At 43.2% G+C, this 20,652-nt stretch overlaps 1 protein-coding gene across 1 annotated transcript in view; it reads left to right on the forward strand.

Annotated features, from left to right (window-relative positions):
- The window catches only part of CD58 (CD58 molecule), a 43,966-nt gene that overhangs the window by 5,025 nt on the left and 18,289 nt on the right, over positions 1-20,652 (forward strand). The window contains exon 2 of the mRNA XM_030869168.2: positions 17,238-17,534. Coding sequence (XP_030725028.2) covers positions 17,238-17,534 — 297 coding nt within the window. The remainder of the gene's footprint in view (positions 1-17,237; positions 17,535-20,652) is intronic.

Consider the following 20,652-nt stretch of genomic DNA (forward strand, 5'->3'; position numbering starts at 1 on the left):
TTGCAGATTCAACCAGCTGCAGATTAAAAATATTCAGGAAAAAAAAAATTCCAGAAAGTCCCAGAAAGCAAAACTTGAATTTGCCACATTCTGACAACTATTTAAATAACATTTACATTGTATTAGGTATTATAAGTAATCTGGAGATGATTTACAGTATATGAGAGGATGTGCATAGGTTATCTGCAAATATTATGCCATTTTATATGAAGGATTTGATCATCCTCAGATTTTTGTATCCACTGGGATCCTGGAACCAATTCCCTGTGGATACTGAGGGATGACCATAAAAAAGTATGCTCAGGGGCTTCCCTGGTGGCACAGTGGTTGAGAGTCCGCCTAATGATGCAGGGGACACGGGTTCGTGCCCTGGTCCGGGAAAATCCCACATGCGGGAAGATCCCACATGCCTCGGAGCAGCTGGGCCCGTGAGCCATGGCTACTGAGCCTGTGCGTCCGGAGCCTGTGCTCCACAACGGGAGAGGCCACAACAGTGAGAGGCCCGCATACTGCAAAAAAAAAAATATATATATATATATATGTATATATGCTCAGAAATTCTATTCCCCCCCTTCCTCTCCCCCCATAACATATAATTTGTTTCAGTTTTATCTTTGTTTCTTTTTGCAGTTATAAACAGATACATATGTTTATTTCTAACTCCCTTTTTTAAACAACAGGTAACATACTCTGTGTACTCTTTTGTACTTTGTTTTTGTCAGTTAACCATATGTCTGGAAAATCGTTCCATATCAGTTCATAGAGATCATCCTCATTTTTTTTTTTTTTTTAACAGCTTCATAGTGCTCCATGGGGTGGAGGTATGATATTTCATTGTCACTCTCTGGTGGTTAGTATTTTATGTAGTGTGGTCAGGGGAGGGTCTCTTTAAAAGGGTAACAGTTGAGTGTAGACTTAAAAGGAAATGATGGAGCAGGCCAGGTTACCATCTGGGAGAGTAGTATTCCAGACAGAGAGGACAGCAGCAAAAACCCTGAGATAGGCTTCAGCCGTTTAAAGAACTTCGAGGAGGGCACTGTGCTGGAGAGTAAATAGGAAATGAAGTTGTACAAGTAGTCAGGGCTGGACCCTAGAAATAAAGTTTTGTGGGCCCTTTTTTTTTTCCAATAAATTTATTTATTTATTTATTTATTTTTTGCTGCGTTGGCTCTTCGTTGCTGTGCGTGGGCTTTCTCTAGTTGCAGAGAGCAGGGGGCTACTCTTCGTTGTGGTGCACGGGCTTCTCATTGCGGTGGCTTTTCTTGTTTCGGAGCACAGGCTCTAGGCACCTGGGCTCAGTAGTTGTGGCTTGTGGGCTCTAGAGCTCCGCAGGCTCAGTAGTTGTGGCACACCGGCGTAGTTGCTTTGCGGCATGTGGGATCTTCCCGGACCAGGGCTCAAACCCGTGTCCCCTGCATTGGCAGGCGGATTCTTAACCACTGCGCCACCAGGGAAGTCCCTGTGGCCCTTTGAAAGACTACATTTTTTTTATTCCCAGTAAAATAGGAAGTCTCAGAGAGTTATGAACAGGAGTGAAATTGTAATGAGTGTTTAAATGAATGATTCTGGATGCGGCGTGGAGGATGGTCCTTGCTGATGAAAAAAGAGAAGCAGGGAGACCAGTTAGGAGGCTGCGGGAACAATGACTGGGTGGGGGTGGGTAAGAAATGACTGGGGTTGGGGTGAGGAATTGAAGATAGCAGGGTGTGTTTTGAAGGTAGGGCTGGCAGGATTTGGCCCTGGTTTGCATCAGTGGGGTAACATGTGGACAGGACCTGGGTAGCGCTGGGCAAGTAGCAAGATCAAAAATAGGAACTGTTGTATTAGTTAGCTCTCATTAGCAGCGCCTGCCTTATTCTGCAGTGGTTGACCTTTTTTGGATCCTTTATCTTGCCAGTTGTCTCTCCAGCTAGATTTTAGATCCTTGTATGCAGGAACCAAGTCATATACCACTTCATATAAAGTTTCTTTCATTGATTTAAATGTATTTGTTTATTTATTTGGCTGTGTTGGGTCTTCATTTCTGTGCGAGGGCTTTCTCTAGTTGCGGCGAGCGGGGGCCACTCTTCATCGCGGTGCGCGGACCTTCTCACTGTCGCGGCCTCTCTTGTTGCGGAGCACAGGCTCCAGACGCGCAGGCTCAGTAGCTGTGGCTCACAGGCCCAGTTGCTCCGCGGCATGTGGGATCTTCCCAGACCAGGGCTCGAACCCGCGTCCCCTGCACTGGCAAGCAGACTCTCAACCACTGCACCACCAGGAAAGCCCCTCTTTCATTGATCTCTTTTAATATTTTTAACAATACAAATTGTTAAATCTGGACATTAGATGATAAAGTATTGGTCAAACATTTCCCCATTTTAAATTATCATTATCTCACATTATTATGTGAGACTTGTTCATATGCTTTGCTTAATTAAGATTCAGAGAGCCTGTGAGGTTTTATTTATGAAACGTAATCCAAATCAAAATAGTGTTGTGTTTTCCTCTCAAAAAACTAGATCCAGTATTATAATGGGGTGTATATAACAGTTGCCATGAATTAAGCACGTGCTCTGTGCCAAGTGCTGTGCTTAGAGTTTTAGATTTTTGTTTTCATTTAATTGTCACACCAGTTTTATAAGGTAGAGACTGTTAAGGAGGAGAACAAAGTTGAGGTAGGTCAAGTACCTTGTCCAAGTTCACACAACAAATAAGTGGTAGAACCTGCTAGCACTTAGGTCCGTTTGACTCAAAGTCTATGTATTCCCAACCCAAGAATAGGTAAGCAACTTTTTGTTGATTGGTGCAGCCATAGTTAATCTCTTATATATAACATATATATTGTCCAACGTAATTTTGCTAAAGCATGTGAAATTATATGACAGCAAATTACCAATCACATAGATTGTATCCAATATTGTAATCTACAGTAGAGGGGTGGGGGAACCTTCTTTGGGCCATAGAATTCAGAATGGGGTTGTATTTATGTATTCATTTATTAACATTTTGCCATAATTATACCTTCTTTATACACCCACACTTCACTCCTAAATGCTTTGGCATAAGCCCAATAACATAATATTTATAAAAATTAACAGTAATCTCACAATATCACTTAACTTCTACTCTTACTCAAATTCCTCCAATTGTCACAAGGATGTCTTTTTTTAAATACCAGGATCTGATGAAATTTCACATTTTTCCATTTGTTGCTGTTTTTGTTTATTTTTGACAGGTATCTTTTAGGAATTTTGAAAAAGACTTACAACTACTTTTAAAGAACTAGATCTAGGAATTTGTTTCATTGCTGTCTTTTTACTGTAATTTAAAAAATTGAATTGTACACTCTATTATGGTTATTTGTTTTTTCCCTTTTTAAATTGACTTACAATATTATCGATACATTAGTTTCAGGTGTAAACATAGTGATTCAATATTTTTTTACATTACAAAATGGTCACAGTAAGTCTAGTCACCATCTGTCACCACAGAAAGTTATTACAATATTATTGACCATATTCCCTATGCTATACATTACATCTCCATGACTTATTTATTTTATAAGTGGAAGTTTGTACCTCTTAATCTCCCTCACCTATTTCACTCACCCTCTCTATCCATCTTCCCTCTGGTAACCACCAGTTTATTCTCTGTATCTATGAGTCTGTTTCTGTTTTGAATGTTTGTTTTGTTTTTTAGATTCCACATATAAGTGAAATCATATGCTATTGGTCTTTCTCTGTCTCACTGGTTTTACTTAGCCTAATACTTTCTATATCTATCCATGTTGTAAAAGGCAAGATTTCATTTTTTATGGATGAGTAATATTCCATTATATATAAATACCACATCTTCTTTATTCATTCATCTATCAGTAGACACATAGGTTGCGTCCATATCTTGGCTATTGTAAATAATGCTGCGATGAATATTGGTGTGCATATGTTTTTTTCCAGTTAGTGTGTTTGTTTTCTTCAGGTACACAAAAGTGAATTGCTGGATCATACGGCAGTTTGTATTAATTTTTTGAGGAACTGCCATACTGTTCTCCATACTGGCTGCAACAATTTATGTTCCCACCAACAATGCATGAGGGTTCCCTTTTCTCCACACCCTCGCCAACACTTGTTCTTTGTTGTCTTTTTTGAGGATAGCCGTTCTGACAAGTGTGAGGTAGCACCTCATTGTGGTTTTGATTTGCACTTCCCTGATGATTAGTGATGCTGAGCATCTTTTCATGTGCCTGTTGGCCATCTCTGTGGCTTCTTTGGACAATGTGTTTTCAGGTCCCCTTCCTATTTTCTAATCAGGTTTTTTTGGTTGTTGTTGTTGCTTTTACTATTGAGTTGTATGAGTTCTTTGTATATTTTGGATATTAACCCCTTATCAGATATATCATTTGCAGATAGCTTCTCCCATTCTGCAGGCTGCTGTTTCATTTCGTTGATAGTTTCCTTCCCTGTGCAGAACCTTTTTAGTTTGATATAGTCCCATTTGTTTATTTTTGCTTTTGTTTCCCTTGCCTGAGGAGGCAGATCCAGAAAAGTATTACTAAGATGGATGTAAAAAAAGCATACTACCTATGTTGATTTCTAGTCTTATAGCACTGTGGTTGGAAAAGATGCATCATATGATTTTAGTTTTTTAAATTTATTGAGACTTGTTTTGTAGCCCAGCATGTTATCTGTCCTGGAGAATGTTCTATGTGTACTTGAAAAGGATGTGTATTCTACTGCTTTTGGATGTAATGTTCTCTGTATATCTATTAGGGTCATCTGGTCTCATGTATCATTTAAGGCCAATGTTTCCTAATTGATTTCCTGTCCGGATGATCTGTCCATTGATGTAAGTGGGACATTAAAGTCCCCTAATATTATTGTGTTACTGTCACAATTTTTCCCATTATGTTTGTTAATATTTGCATTATGTATTTAAGTGTTCCTATGTTGGGAACATAGATATTTACAATTGTTTTATCTTCTTGTTGGATTGGTCCCTTTATCCTTATGTAATCTCTTTCTCTGTCTCTTATTACAGTCTTTGTTTTAATTTTTTAATTAATTAATTAACTTATTTTTGGCTGTGTTGGGTCTTCGTTGCTGCATTTGGCTGTGTTGGGTCTTCGTTGCTGCATGTGGGCTTTCTCTAGTTGCGATGAGTGGGGGCTGCTCTTCGTTGCAGTGAGTGGGCTTCTCATTGTCATGGCTTCTCTTGTTGCAGAGCACGGGCTCTGGGCACGCAGGCTTCAGTAGTTGTGGCCTGCGGACTCTAGAACTCAGGCTCAGTAGTTGTGGTGCTTGGGCTTAGTTGCTCCACAGCATGTGGGATCTTCCTGGGCCAGGGCTCGAACCCATGTCCCTTGCATTGGCAGGCAGATTGTTAACTACTGCACCACCAGGGAAGCCCCACAGTCTTTATTTTAAAGTCTGTTTTGTCTGATGTAAGTATTGCTTCCCCAGCTTTCTTTTTATTTCTATTTGCATGAATACCTTTTTTCCATCCACTCGCTTTTAGTCTATGTCTATAGATCTGAAGTGATTCTCTTATAGGCAGCATATAGATGGGTCTTTTTTTTTTTTTTTAATCCATTCAGCCACTCTATGTCTTTTGGTTGGAACATTTAGTCCATTCATTGAAAGTAATTATTGATAGGTGTGTACTTATTGCCATTTTGTTCATTGTTTTCTGGTTGTTTTTACAATTCTTTTCTGTTCCTTTTTTCTCCTTTTGCTCTCTTGTGATTTGATGACTATCTTTAGTGTTATGTTTGGATTCTTTTCTCTTTTTTGTGTATGTATCTATCATAGGCTTTTGGTTCCCATGAGGTTCATGTATAACTATATAATGAGTCAATTTTATGAGATTATTTTAAGTTGATGATCTCTTAAGTTTGAACACATTATAACAACCCTGCGTTTTTGCTGCCCACCCCACCCTCACATTTAATGTTTTTTGTTTTTTGGTTTTTTTGCAGTACGCGGGCCTCTCACCGTTGTGGCCTTTCCTGTTGCGGAGCACAAGCTCCGGACGCACAGGCTCAGCGGTCATGGCTCACGGGCCCAGCCGCTCCATGGCATGTGGGATCTTCCCGGACCGGGGCACGAACCCGTGTCCCCTGCATTGGCAGGCGGACTCTCAACCACTGCACCACCAGGGAAGCCCACATTTAATGTTTTTGATGTCATATTTTATATCTTTTTATTTTGTGTATTCCTTAACTTTTTACTATAGATATAGATGATTTTATCGCTTTTGTCTTTTAACCTTCCTACTAGCTTTTTGTGTGGTTGACCTTTACTGTATGTTTGCCTTTACCAATGAGATTTTTCCTTTTTTAGTTTTCATATTTCTAGTTGTGGTCTTTTCTGCTTAGAGAAGTCCCTTTAACATTCCTTGTAAAGCTGGTTTAGTGACACTGAACTCTTTTAGCTTTTGCTTGTTTCCTTCATATCTGAATGATAGCCTTTCCGGGTAGAATATTCTTGGTTGTAAGTTTTTTTCCTTTCATCACGTTAAGTACATCATGATGTACTTCTGGCCTGCAAAGATTCTGCTGAAAAGTCAGCTGAAAGTCTTATGTGAGTTCCTTTGTGTGTACTGGTTGCTTTTCCCTTACTGCTTTTAAGATTCTCTTTTTATCTTTAACTTTTGCTGTTTTAATTGCAATGTGTCTTGGTGTGACCTCTTTGGGTTCATCTTGTTTGGGACTTTCTGTACTTCCTAAACTTGGATGTCTGTTTCCTTTCTCAGGTTAGGGAAGTTTTTAGCTGTTATCACTTCAAATAAGTTTTCTGTCCCTTTCTCTCTTCTCCTTCTGGCACCCCTATAATGTGAATGTTAGTGTGCCTGCTGTTGTCTCAGCGGTCTCTTAAACTAGCCTTATTTTTTAAAGTTCTTTTTTTTTCTGTTCAGCTTGGGTGAATTTCACTACTCTGTCTTCCAGTTCACTGATGCATTCCTCTGTGTCATCTAATCTCCTGTTGATTCCTTCTAGTGTATTTTTAACATTTCAGTTATTGTATTCTTCAGCTGTTTGAGTCTTCTTTATATTTTCTAACTCTTTGTTGAACTTCTCACAGTGTTCATTCATTCTTCTCTTGAGTTCACTGAGCATCTTTAAGATCATTATCTGAAGTCTTTATTGGTTAGATTGCTTATCTCCACTCACTTAGTTCTTCTTTGGGGGTTTGTCTTGTTCCTTTGTCTGTTATATATTTCTGTCTCCTCACTTTGTCTAATTCTCTATGTTTATTTCTATGTAGCGGGGAGGTTGGTTACGTTTCCTGGTCTTGGAGAAGTGGCCTTATGTAAGAGATGTCCTGTGGGGCCCAGCAGGACTCTCCCCATCCCCTTTGGTGACTAGAGTTATATGCTCTAGGCTGCCCCCTATATGGGCTGCATGCACTCTTCTGCTGTGGCGGAGCTAAGTAGTGAGGGCAGCTGACTCCACTGACTCCACTGGCTGCTGGCCTGCTGGGGGGTGGGGCTGGGTCCCAGCATGTCTCCCTCTAATGTGTTTTAATTCGTATAGGCTTTGATGGTAGGCATTGCTTTCTCTGTTTAAAAGCAGAAAGTTTGCCAGCATACATCAGCCCTTGTGTGCACAAGTTTTCTGTCTTTTGATTTCTTCTCATGTTGTTTTCTCTTGGGTACAGAAGGCTTTTTGAAGTTTTTACTTAAGGGCACACAGCACCTTAGATTCTGCAGTCACAGATAAAAGCTTCCATCTCAGGATTGAAGGTGAAACCTGGATACAGCCTTTTCCATTTGCTCAGACAAGTTGTTTTTTTGTTTTTTTTGTGTGCGGTACATGGGCCTCACTGTTGTGGCCTCTCCCGTTGTGGAGCACAGGCTCCGGATGCGCAGGCTCAGCGGCCATGGCTCACGGGCCCAGCCGCTCCGCGGCATGTGGGATCTTCCCAGACTGGGACATGAGCTCATGTCCCCTGCATCGGCAGGCGGACTCTCAACCACTGCGCCACCAGGGAAGCCCCAGACAAGTTTTAATATGAAGTGTGACTAAAATAGTGAGACCGTCCCCCAAAAAGTGTGGAAAACATTTTAGCAGTTCCTCTTTGGAGATAAGTTTCAGTGCCCATCTACCAGACTCAAAGGAAAATGTCTTTTAGCTACTTTATGGGCATGGGATTCTCTCCTTTGGTCTCTTGGTTTTCTTGTTTTCAGTCCCTTTCCCTTGTGCGCATTGGCCTTCTCCTTCTCAATGCTGCTCGTGCCTTTGCTGATGAGCTCTTAGCCCAAGGACTCTGGGGCTCAAAATGAAACCAGTGAAAGTGAGGGGACCTCTTGCCCAGAATCACTGTAAGAAATCATGTCTGGTCTCTGCCCCCATTTGAAAGTTATTAGTTCAGAGTTCTATCCTTTGTGACCTTGATCGATTTTGTTTAGCAAGTATCCATCTCAGGGAACCAAATTACTTTGATAGGCTTGTTCTGAGGAAATGAACCCGTTTTGATTCCTAGTGACCTTCATTTTTCATAATGTTCCCCTGAATGTCTGTTAAGAACAGTGTCTGAATTTCCATCAGCCTCTCTGGTCTGTAGTTTCTGAATGTTTTTCCCATGTAACAGTTAAAAACTAGAAAACAAAATGAAGTTTACTGTACACATTCAGGAAATAATAAGAAATTCATATTAATAAGAAACTAATGACTATGTCATCATAAATTAGTTGTAATAGAGTTTCTCAACTATGAACTGAGTAACTAGAAAATAATAGGGATTATAAAGAAATTTTTAATGAAATGATCAATAGCACATTGAAATACCTTTAATCAGACTTTGGAGAATAGATTTAAAAAGACTTGCAGAGCATTAAATAGCTCTAGTAAGAACCTTATTCTCCAAAGCATGCTGTAGGTCTCAGACATATCCTGTCTAAGACAAGAACAGTCAAAGGCAAATGTGGCTTTTGAGCGTGATGTGATATGGGTATCTTGAAAGAGCCGGCCAGAGTAGTGCTGTTAAATAGAAATATAATATGAAACAGGTAAAATTAATTCTAATAATATATTTTATTTAACCTAATATACCCACAGTATTTTCATTTCGACATGTAGTTGATATAGAAAATGTTAATGAGAGATTTTACATTCCCCTTTTCATACTTGACCTTCAAAGTCTGGTGTGTATCTTATACTAACAACACATCTCAATTTGGACTAACCATGTGGCATGGGCTCACGAGCCACATTGGCTAGTGGCTACTGAATCGGACTGCACAGATTGAGAAGGAAATGTCTGGTGAAAGAAGGATTTTTAAGTGCAAGAATAAGGGGTTAAAAAGGCAAGTATTTTAGCATGACAGGAAACAGGGAAGTTCAAAAGGAAGTTGATTTAAAGAACAAACGTCTTAATTCTGGATGCACTCATCCAGGAGACAAGGAATAGCTTGACAACTGAGAGCATATGTGAGGCGAGTTCTGTGGCGTTTCTGGGACTGGGGGACCAGGGGGTTTATTGTCTGTTGGGAGTCAGGGGGCTGCAGTTTCAGTCTGAAATAGATGAAGACAGGGAAGCCATGGTGGCATATCTGAGACCAGTAGATTTCTGCCTTCAGCACTCATGGAAACAGAAATCACTGATGGGGACGGGATGCAGGTGGAACTGACAAGGAAGGACCAAGGCATCTCACACTGTGGCTAACAGTGCAGGCTTTGGAGCTGGCCACCTGTGTCTGGACACCAGCTCTGTCCCGGACCAGCTGAGTGACCACGGTCAGCTTCTGAACCTCTTTGAGCCCCAGTTTCCTCAACTGTAACTTAGTGGTTCTCACTCTTTGAATGCTCTTCCCCACACGCTCAAGCTCACTCCCTCGTTTTTTCTGGGCCCTGCTCACATGCCAGCTGGGACCACCTCACATGTAATGGCAACCTCCCTTCTCGTTATTAATCATCCTCCCCAATACACTGCTTTATTTTTCTCAGTAGCACTTAACATCACCTGTGATACTTTCCCATTTAATGTGTTCCTCCCTGCCCCGCGTCCCCACCTTCACCAATAATGTAAACTCCAAGCGGGCAGGATTCTGTCTGATTTGTTTAGTGCTGTATCCTCACTGCTTAGTACAGTGCCTGGGACATAGCAGGTGCTCAACAAATATTTGGTGAGTGAATAAATGAATAATAAGCCCTACCTCATAGAGTTAAGTTGAGGAATAAATGAGCCTATCCATCTATCTGTCTGTCCATCCATCTATCTATCCATCTATCTATCTATCCGTCCATCTATCTATCCATCCATCTATCCATCCATCTACCTATCCGTCCATCTGTCTATCCATCCATCTATCTCTCCGTCCATCCATCTATCCATCCATCTGTCTCTCCGTCCATCCATCTATCCATCCATCTGTCTATCCATCCATCTATCTATCTCTTGGAACAAGTGCCTGGCACACAGTGAGCCTTCAGGAAGTGTGTTGCTGTTGTGGAATATTATTACTGAGGCTGAGTTGGTCTAGGGCTCATTTGGATTGGATTAATTAAGAGCTAGGTTAAAGAAACGAGCTACACTAAACTTCCTTGAGTGAAAAGACTGGGTGCTCTTCTTTTGATTATCCATGTACCTGGTGCGCATATGTCGTATGCCCAAACTGGGACATGGGGGCTGACAAACAGAATGTTTGTAGACTTAATAGGACAGATTGTTTGACACTAGCCCCGACGTAGACATGTGAGGAGAGTGGCTGCTCTCTGTACTGTGAGCATGTGTGTTTGTGACTCCAGAGACTTAGTTTCGCAGGCTGCCACCGCTCCAGTACCCCAAGTGGGTATCAACTGAAAGTGTGCTGTGATGCTGAAGTGAGAGGAACAAGGTCATGGTCACAAGCCCCTGTCTGCAGGAGAAATCCAGCTGCTCACTTGGGTACAAAAATGCCCAAGGCCCTCCTATCTCCCAGCTTGAATGAATCTTTAACCGAATTGTCGTTATGGTGTCATACACACAGGGGAAAATACCAAGATTTATGTATTTGGGTACTGAAACTTTCAGGGGATTTTTTTTTCTCTTTTCATCAAATGAATTTTTGCCTTAACTGCTAAAATCTGCAGCCATGTGGAACCTTGAAGAAATTTTAGGAAGAGAAGGGAAGTATTTTAAAATCACATTGTTCATTTCTAAGAAAAAACTCCAGAAAAACCTTTCCTCCAAATCCCAGAAGAGTGGTTAGCTCAGCTCTCAGCAGTGGCATCAGTGAAACAATTGCATCTCCTCAAACCTCAGACAGGGTGTTAACATTGATGAAGGGCTGATATCCTGAGTGGGTGTAAGCTTATCTGGTGCAATGCCCTGAAGCCCACAACATGTGGTAGGTGAAACCCCGCTAAACCTGAAGGGGATGGCGAGTGGGGAGCCAGCAGACCCTCCAGTCTTGCTTTGGTTCTGGAGGCAGGCAGTGAGGAGGAAAGAGTTCTCTTCTGACAGCATACGAGGGGTCCCAGGCCATTCTGCAGCTTCAGTTAAACGTCTCCACCTCTCCTTGCTGAGTCATGGTTCTCCAACCAGGTTCCACAGCGATTTGAGGTATTGCAAAGCTCAGGGTTTGGGGTGACTATCAAATATTGTAATTCTGTCAGGAAGCCCTGCCTTTCATACGACATTTAAGTTGTTTAGTTAATTCACTCAACAAATATTTATGGAATGTCCTTCATGTGCCAGCAGGGGATGCAGCAAAGATGGAGAACAACCCTGTCTTTGTCCTCATGGGGCTGGCCTGACTATGGGATACCCCTCCGCTCAGATTGGAATTAATTGCCCACTGATTCCATAAAATTTGATTTTTGTGTTCCCATAAAATTTGATTTTTGTGTTCCCATAAAATTTGATTTTTGTGTTCCCATAAAATTTGAACGTCCAGCATTTCTTGGAAACTTAGAAGATCCGGCAATTCGCACATGTCCACGTGGGTAGGAGCTGAGGGGCCTCTCCCTAGGCGAGCCAGCCTCACCAGAGCTACAGCCTCCACCGCTCCCTTGTAGGTCACACCTGGCCTGTCTGTGGCTCCTCTGTTGGCTGAACGGCTGGTCTTTATCTCAGGGCTTCATTTGCTAGTTCTCACAGGCTTCTCAGCTGCTCCTGTGATTTTGTGTCCTTATTACCTCTTTGTTTGCCCCTTGTTTTCTCGCCACACACGCCGCTCCAGCTTTTCTTCCTTCCTGCCTTCGAGTCTCTTTTGTCCCCTTACCCTCTCTTACTTTTTCACATGTCACATATTCCTTGCCATCACACATGAGAAGTGCAAACTCTTAGACCTTACTTTCAACTTAGTTTCTTGGTCTTTAATTATGAAACCCTGTCTCATTTTCCATTGAACATCTAAAATTATTTTTAAAAAACAACAGCATTATGAAACTTAGGTTTAAATTTGGGTTCCCATGTAACATTTTGGAGATTTGGGTTCATCGCTGTCTTGCTCAATCAGCTCTTCGCAATTTCCTCATGTATATGAGGATGGGTGTGGGGCGGGCCAGGGTCCTCTGAGGACCTGTCCAGCCCTGACATTCAGTGATGTGTTGACCATTGAGCTTATGCTTCACTTCTAGGTTTCAGAGTTGTGCTTGGCTCCCGACTAGAATGGTTTGCCTTTTCTCATTCCCAACATCTGCTATTCCCATACGTTCTAGAAATTGCATTCTGACATATCCTGTATCACGTCACTGTCTTTAATAGCCATATACCACATAGCTAGCCAAATAAGAAGCAATGATTAAAAGTCAGACTATCTGGGTTCAAAAGCAGTTTCGCTACTTAATTAGCTAGTCAGTTAACGTTTGTGTGTCACAGTTTCCTCATCTGCAAAATAGGGTTAAAAATAACAGCTGCTTAATATGGTTTTTCTTTTTAAGTTTTTTTTTCTATCTATCTATCTATTTATTTATTTTTTTTGGCTGCGTTGTGTCTTTGTTGCTGCGTGCAGGCTTTCTCTAGTTGCAGCCAGTTGGAGCTACTCTTCGTTGTGGTGCACAGGCTTCTCATTGTGGTGGCTTCTCTTGTTGCAGAGCACGGGCTCTAGGAGCACAGTCTTCAGTAGTTGTGGCACGCGGGCTCAGTAGTTGTGGCTCACGGGCACTAGAGCATGGACTCAGTAGTTGTGGTACACGGGCTTAGTTGCTTCGCAGCATGTGGGATCTTCCCGGACCAGGGCTCAAACCTGTGTCCCCTTCATTGGCAGGCAGATTCTTAACCACCGTGCCACCAGGGAAGTCCTGATATGGTTTTTGAGAGGATTTGCTGAATACATATTTGTAGAGTTCTTCCAACTGCCTAGTAGATAGTAAGTGCTATATAAGTGTTTGATTAAATAAACTAAAAATAGCAGTCAATCTAAATCCCAGGACCCGGGACTTCCCTGGTGGTCCAGTGGATAAGAATCCACCTTCCAATGCAGGGGATGCGGGTTTGATCTCCAGTTGGGGAGCTAAGATCCCACGTGCCGTGGGGCAACTAAGCCCGCGTGCTCTAGAGACCGTGCACCACAACTAGAAAGCCCACGTGCCGCAACTACGCAACCTGCGCACTCTGGAGCCCGCATGCCACAACTAGAGAGCCTGTGCGCTGCAACTACTGAGCCTGCGTGCATGCTCTAGAGCCCACGCGCCATAACAAAGAGCCTGCACGCCGCAATGAAAGTTCCTGCATGCTGTAACTAAGACTCAACACAGCCAAATAAATAAATAAATATTTTTTAAAAGAATCCCAGGACTCAAGTGAAAATGCACAGAGGAATTTGTGGCTGGGAGTTGGGGGAGGTCCCATTTCATTAACCCAGTAGTTACGGTTACCATATTTTCTAAATCAAAAATCAGGTCACTTTGTCTGCAAAATATTTGAGTTCCACTTCGGACTTCAAGCCCTGTGAGAAGAACTATCAAAACTGGGTATAATGATGATGTTTTTTAAGACTGCAAGAGTCTTTGAAATTGGAAACAAACACAGTACATATAGGTATTAGGTACCCTCATATCTTTCAAAAGAAAAGATCATTCAGTATTCTTCCAAACAAATAAACCTCTAACAGTTAAAAAAATTCTGTCTAGCACAGAATATCTGTTTAGGCAATCACTGATACATTTTCCCCTACCTCTATCTCTCCCTACTTCGAAACAGCAAAAACTCACTCTATGCCCAGTTCTCACACAGCCAGGGTCACCTACAGTGAATGCATTGATGGTGGCCTGAATCATTGAAAGAAAAAGAGGGAAAACCCTGTTGAAAGCCTACTTCATTTCAGCCATTGTGTAAAGACTCTCAGTCTTATTCAAACCTCAAAACAATCTTTTGTGGTAGGCATTATGATTTGTTTTTTAGGCTGAGGAAACCTAGTGTGGCGAGAACTTTTGAAGGTTCGCCCTGGGCGCATCTGCCTTGAAAGTCGGTGCCCTTTTCATTCTGCCCTCTGGCATGGTAAGGTAGCATCCCTGTGGTCCCTTTTCTGACCATTCACTGTTATCAGCAAAGTAAGCAACTCACTGCTGACTCCTTTCCTTAGCTGCTGTTTGTTTGCTCATTCTTTCATTCGTTCAGGGTGTGTGACCTTGAGAAAAAAATTCACTCTCCTTTCTCCTATTCTTTTTCACTGGAAACAGTCATATGGGTAACTTACCTTAGGATCAGTCTTGGAGGTGCAACAGAAAAGACTTTAGGAAGGAAATGGTAGACATAGCATCTACAAATGTCATGGATCCCAAATCTGTATCTTCCCCTGGGAACCCGCAGACCTGTGGACCCCGCAGCCTCCTGGACAGCTCCAGGCAGATGTCTTGCAGGTCGCTTATGCTTAGCATCCATCAGTCAGCTGACGTCTGGGTGAAGAGGGGGAGGAGAGATGGCCAAGCAGACAGAGGAAGAAGTGCCTCTGAGGAGGCAGGTCCTGAATCGGGAAGGCGCTGGGCGTGTCTGAGGAAATAAAAGCAGTTCCAAAAGGCTCGAAGGAAGAGAGCAAGAGGGGAACGGGTGGGGAATGAGGCTGGAGAGGCAGGCAGGGGCCAGACCACAGGGTCTGTGAGTGAGGGGCTGGGCCATGTCAGGTCTGTTCTGGTCCCTCAGCTACCATAAACTTGCTGAGTGACCTTGAGCAATTGATATGTCTCCCGGGGCCTGAGAGATGGAGTTAGCAACACCACTGCACGGGGATGTGGAGAGGATTAAAAAGGGACACAAGTACGTGAACACGTAACTGGCCGAGGGTAAGCGTTCAGTAACATCTTCTTCCGTTTTTCTTGGTGCCCTGTCCTTTCACCTGTGAAATGGGGGTTATTTGACTGACTAATTGTTGGAGTTTCTTCCAGCTCAAAATGACTGATTTTTTCTGAACTGGTCTCCCCCTTTTTCCACCGTTAGCTCCATTCCAGACTTTTCTTCTTCCTGTTCTCAAGCCCAGGAAACATCACCTTCCCCTGGGAAAAACAGAAGCCAGCTTTATGCAGCCAGGGAGGGGCAGTTCAACTGAGACCTCTTCTCTTCCTCCACCACCCTACTTACCCTCATCCGTTCATTCATCTATTCATGTACAAGACATTTCGAGCCGCCACTATTGTGTGTGGATAGACTCTCACCCCTCAAATCTTATTCCTTTTCATGCCTTTTCATGGGCTCTGGTTGATTGGGAGAAACAGTGCATGGTCAGGAAAGCCACAGAAGGACGCCGGTGTATTGCAGGCAGCCTCCCTGGATTAAGGGAGGTGGGTTCTAAAAATCCTTGCACATAGACAAATGGGGCGTATTTGCTTCTTATTTGAAATTACTGGATACAATTGCCTGCAATTGGTCTATTTAATATTTTTGATTTTTCCTGTACTCTGTCAATTACCCTGATTGCTTCTAGGTAAAAACTTCGATCAATCAAGTTTTAATTTCTCTTTTATGTCTCTCCCCTAACAGCTGCTCTTCTCTCTTAACAAGAAAGTCAAGTCTGGAGCACGATGCATTGAAGCCCATTTTGGGGTATCAAGAATATCCCAATCTAGTAGTAATAGTAAATGTTTAACAACTGGATTGATGTGGAGGAGGTGGGAGGTTCTGATGTGAAGCATGAGGCAGTTTCTCTGCTATAAATACTCCCACTGTGGTGCACTCCAAGCTCTCCAGGCTTCCCTGAACGGAGTCCAGCAGAGAGGCTAACAACAGTTGGTTTCAACACGCCACCGCACCCAGGCCTCGAGACCTCAATCTTCATCACACTCCCTGACTTCCTTCCTGGTCATTCTGATTTCAGTTAATGGCACCTCAGTCAGCCAGGAGAGAGGCCTGGCAGTCACCATTAACTCCTCTCATCCAATCACTAAATCCTGTTCATTTCCCTCTCAAATGTAGAGTCTGTCCACTTATCCATCCCCACCGCCGGCGCCCTGGTCTGGTCTACCGGTCCAGCCTTCTTTCACTGCTCCCGCACTGACTGCCCTTCTGGGTTTTCTCTGCCCTCCATCCTTACCCTGTTGACCAGTGTCCACCCTGCAGACAAAGTCAACCTACTGAAACTTAAATGTCATGCCGGTCTTCCCTGTCCGTGACCTTCCCTTGCCATTAGGATAAATTCCAAACACTTAGCGTATCTTACCGGACATGGCCTAGCCCCTCACTCACAGACCCTGTGGTCTGGCCCCTGCCTGCCTCTCCAGCCTCATTCCCCACCCGTTCCCCCCTTGCTCTCTTCCTTCGAGCCTTTTGGAACTGCTTTTATTTCCTCAGACACGCCCAGCACCTTCCTGATTTAAGGCCTACCTCTTCAGAGGGGCTGCTTCCTCTGTCTGCTTGGCCATCTCTCCTTCCCCTCCTCACCCGGCTGTCAGCTTGCAGACTCCTCTTATCTTCTGGTGGTTTGCTGTCCTGTGTCAATTTCAGCGTGATTTGCTAGGAAAGGCCTTTGCCTGGGTGGCTCTCCTTGTCTGCTCAGTGTCTCCTCCCTTGAGGGCCTGGAGTGATACCTGTCTTGTTTGCCGCCATATTCCCAGCATTGCCCACAGTACCTGGCACGTAGTTGGTGCTCCCTAAATGTTGAATCCACTTCTTGGATTTCTGTGGGCCCCAGTTCCCTATTAAAGAATAAACTCTTACAGAGTCAAGCATGTTCTCCTTCCTATACTTTTTATCAGCAGTTTATCAGCTTAGTACAAAAAGTAGCTAATGAATAATTTTACCACTAAATTTAATCATTTTCCCCCCACAAGGCATCTTGGAAGATAATTTTCTGCTTTTGATCAAGTCATGTTATCTTCCCTAACCAATTTCTTTTTTTTCTCCTAGATTTCATTAGCTGTGATTCCCAAGTAATATATGGAGCTGTGAACAAGAGTGTAACTTTATACACATCAAGTTTTAAACCCTTTAAGGAGATTGTGTGGAAAAGAGGAAAGGATAAAGTTGTAGAATGGGATGACCAATCTGAAGTCAGAGCTTTTCTATCTTTTAAAGATAGAGTTTACTTAGACACTGTGTCGGGTAACCTCACAATCGACAAGTTAACACCATCAGACGAAGATGAGTACGGAATTGAATCCCCAAGTGTTAGAAATAACACCAAGTTCACCCTCAGAGTGATCGGTGAGTATGCCATAACATTGGTTTGTTCAAATGGCAGATTTCTAACTATTTTAAGATACTAATCATTGGTTTATGAGAAATAAAAATTAGTCATCACCTGTTGTCAGGGTTTTCCTCTCTTTCCGGTACACAGGAGCCACTTTCAGCTCCCTTGTCATCCTCTTGGTGAGGAGGGGATGTGACTGAGGTCAGGAGAACAGCACACGTTGGGCAGAGCTGCTGGCAGCAGCATCCCTTGTCTTGCTGGGAATGGGAAAGGTATGTCGTGGCCATCAGTGAGCTCAGAACTCTGAACCATGGATAGGTGGTGCTCTATAAATTAAAGTTCCTGCTTCCCCTTGCAGCTCACACAGGAGGTGGGATTTTTTTTTTCCTCCTCTTCCCACTTTAAACTGGAACTGGGGATAGGATACAGGTTCCTCTGTGCTTCTCGCTGATGTTTCCAGGTTATTCTCCTTCCCTCATCTCTAAAGCACTTTCCTTGTTGCAGTCATCCAGAGGCTGATGGGTACACTTTAATGTTTCTTTTTTTCCCCAGTTTTATTGAGAAATAATTGACATCCATCACTGTACAGGTTGAAGGCATACAGCATGGTGGTTTGATTTACATGCATTGTGGAATGATTGCCACGATAGGTTCAGCTAGCATCCGTCTTCTCATATAGATACCATAAAAAGAAAAGAAAGAAAAAAGGAAAAAAATGTTCTTCCTGTGATGAGAACTTAGTATCTTCTCTCTTAACAACTTACCTACATACCACACAGCAGTGTTAGCTATAGTCATCATGTAGCACATTGTATCCCTAGTGTTCATATATTTTATAACTGGAAGTTTATACCTTTTGACCACTTTCCTCCAACTCCCCTTCCTCCCACCCTCCACCTCTGGTAACCACAAGTCTGATCTCTTTTTCTATGAGCTTCGTTTTTTTCTTTTTACATTCCACTAAATCTAAAAAGATTTCTAGAGATTTCTCTCCTTTTAGAGATCATACAGTATTTGCATTCTCAGTCTGATTTATTTCACTTAGCGTAATGCCTTCAGGGTCTACCTATGTTGTCACAAATGGTAGGATTCTCTCACTTTTCTTTTATGGCTGAATAATAGTCCATTTATATACACCACATCTTCTTTATCCGTTCATCTGTTGATGGACACTTACAATGTTTCCATGTCTTGGCTATTGTAAATAGTGCTGCTAAGAACATCACCCCAATATTTCCTGATTATTTTAGTGCCTGGTTCCTTTTCACTGTTTCTGATGTTCCTGCTGTCATAATTCTTGGTGCTTTTGTAATATTTAAATAAAAGTTCTTTCTAATATCCTGACTTCTTAGTCCTTGCTCTCCTCTCCTGTAATGATCTTCTCCTTCACTCTGTCTTACCTCTCCCCACAGATATAATGTAGAACTTGTCTTTACCAGTGATTCCATTCCCTCCATCACCTCAGTATCTCAGTTCCACTTCCTCTGCTGGAAGCTCAGTTCCTCTGCTCTGCCAACTCTGACAGTCCTTCCCCCACTGATGTCCTCCCTGCCCTTCTTCTGCGCCCCAGTGCCGTGCTCACTCCCTGGGCTCACTCTGTTGCAGACACACCCAGCTTCTTTGCTCCTTTTCTGATTGGTCGTGCTCAATGATTGAACTTTGACTGGACGAGCCCAGTCCAGCCAGGTGCGATCCAACGTTCTGTGCTCACGCCTCGTAGCTGCAGAAAAGCACATCACCTTGCAGAGTCCCACACTTTAAAATTCTGATGATTTACTGCAGCTAAATCCAATATGTTCCTAGTGTCTTCACTCACCCACTCCCAGCAGTTTACCTTTTCTCTCCTCAAACCTTGAACACCTCCTTCTCCAGACCCACTGCTCAGCTGAAGGCTTTGCTTCTTGTTTCACTGAGGAAAACGAGCAACCAGAAGAGAACTTCGACAAGCTCTCACCACTAGCCTATCTGCTTACCTGTGCCTGACCCTGTATCCCCTGTTCTCTACCATTCCTGTTCGGCAGTTCTTACTTTCAGCTTGCTGAGTTCTCATCTGGAGCCAAACCCTCTACTTGTGCCCTGGATCCCACCTCCTCTCATTATACTCAGGGATGTCACTTCTGTAATTCTACCCACTCTCTCCTTACAGTAATTTCCTCCACGAGATAATGACTCATTCCCATCAGCATACAAATAAGCGATTATCTGTACCATCATTGCAAGCCCTCTTCTGGCCCCTCTACTCCTCCACCTACCACCCACTTTTCTGCGTTCAGTTTATAGAGAATCTACTGGAAGAGCTGTCTACATACTCCCTTTCTCCTATTCACTTTTAAGCTACTCCAGACAGGCTTTCATCCCCACTGCTGTACCCAAACTCCTCATGACTTCCTCATGAATAAATCCAGTGACTCATTCTCCATCCACATCTTTCTCTCAGAAGTTTTTGAAATAGCTAATCACTCCCTCCTCTGTGAAACATCTTCACCTTAGCATCCGGGCACCACCCGACTCTAGTTTCCTTTTAAGTCACTAACAGTTCCTTCTCAGTTTCCTTTGTTGGTTCGTTCCCTTATCCCCTTGCATCCCCCAACCTCTTTTTTTTTTAATTTATTTTTGGCCGCGTTGGGTCTTCGTTGCTGCGTGCGGGCTTCCTCTAGTTGCGGCGAGCAGGGTCTACTCTTCCTTGCGGTGCGTGGGCTTCTCATTGCGGTGGCTTCTCATGTTGTGGAGCACAGACTCTAGGCACACGGGCTTCAGTAGTTGCAGCACACGGGCTCAGTAGTTGTGGCATGCGGGCTCTAGAGCGCAGGCTCCATAGTTGTGACGCACGGGCTCAGTTCCGTGTCCCCTGCATTGGCAGGCAGACTGCTAACCACTGCACCACCAGGGAAGTCCCTCCCCCAACCTCTTAACATTGGCGACTTCAAGGCTTAAGCCTTGGACCTCTTCCCTTCTCTGCCTGCATTCACACCCAGGTGGGTGGGCTTATCACATGTCAGGGCTTTATATAGCATTCAGTGCTGATAGTGCATAGATTTAGAGCTCTAGCCCAGACCTCCACTGAGCTCCTTAGGTGTTTATCTGACTGCCTACTCTGTCTCCACTCAGATATCTAAGTGGCCTCTCAAATCT

Source organism: Globicephala melas, chromosome 1, assembly GCF_963455315.2.
Source record: "Globicephala melas chromosome 1, mGloMel1.2, whole genome shotgun sequence".
NCBI lineage: Eukaryota > Metazoa > Chordata > Mammalia > Artiodactyla > Delphinidae > Globicephala > Globicephala melas.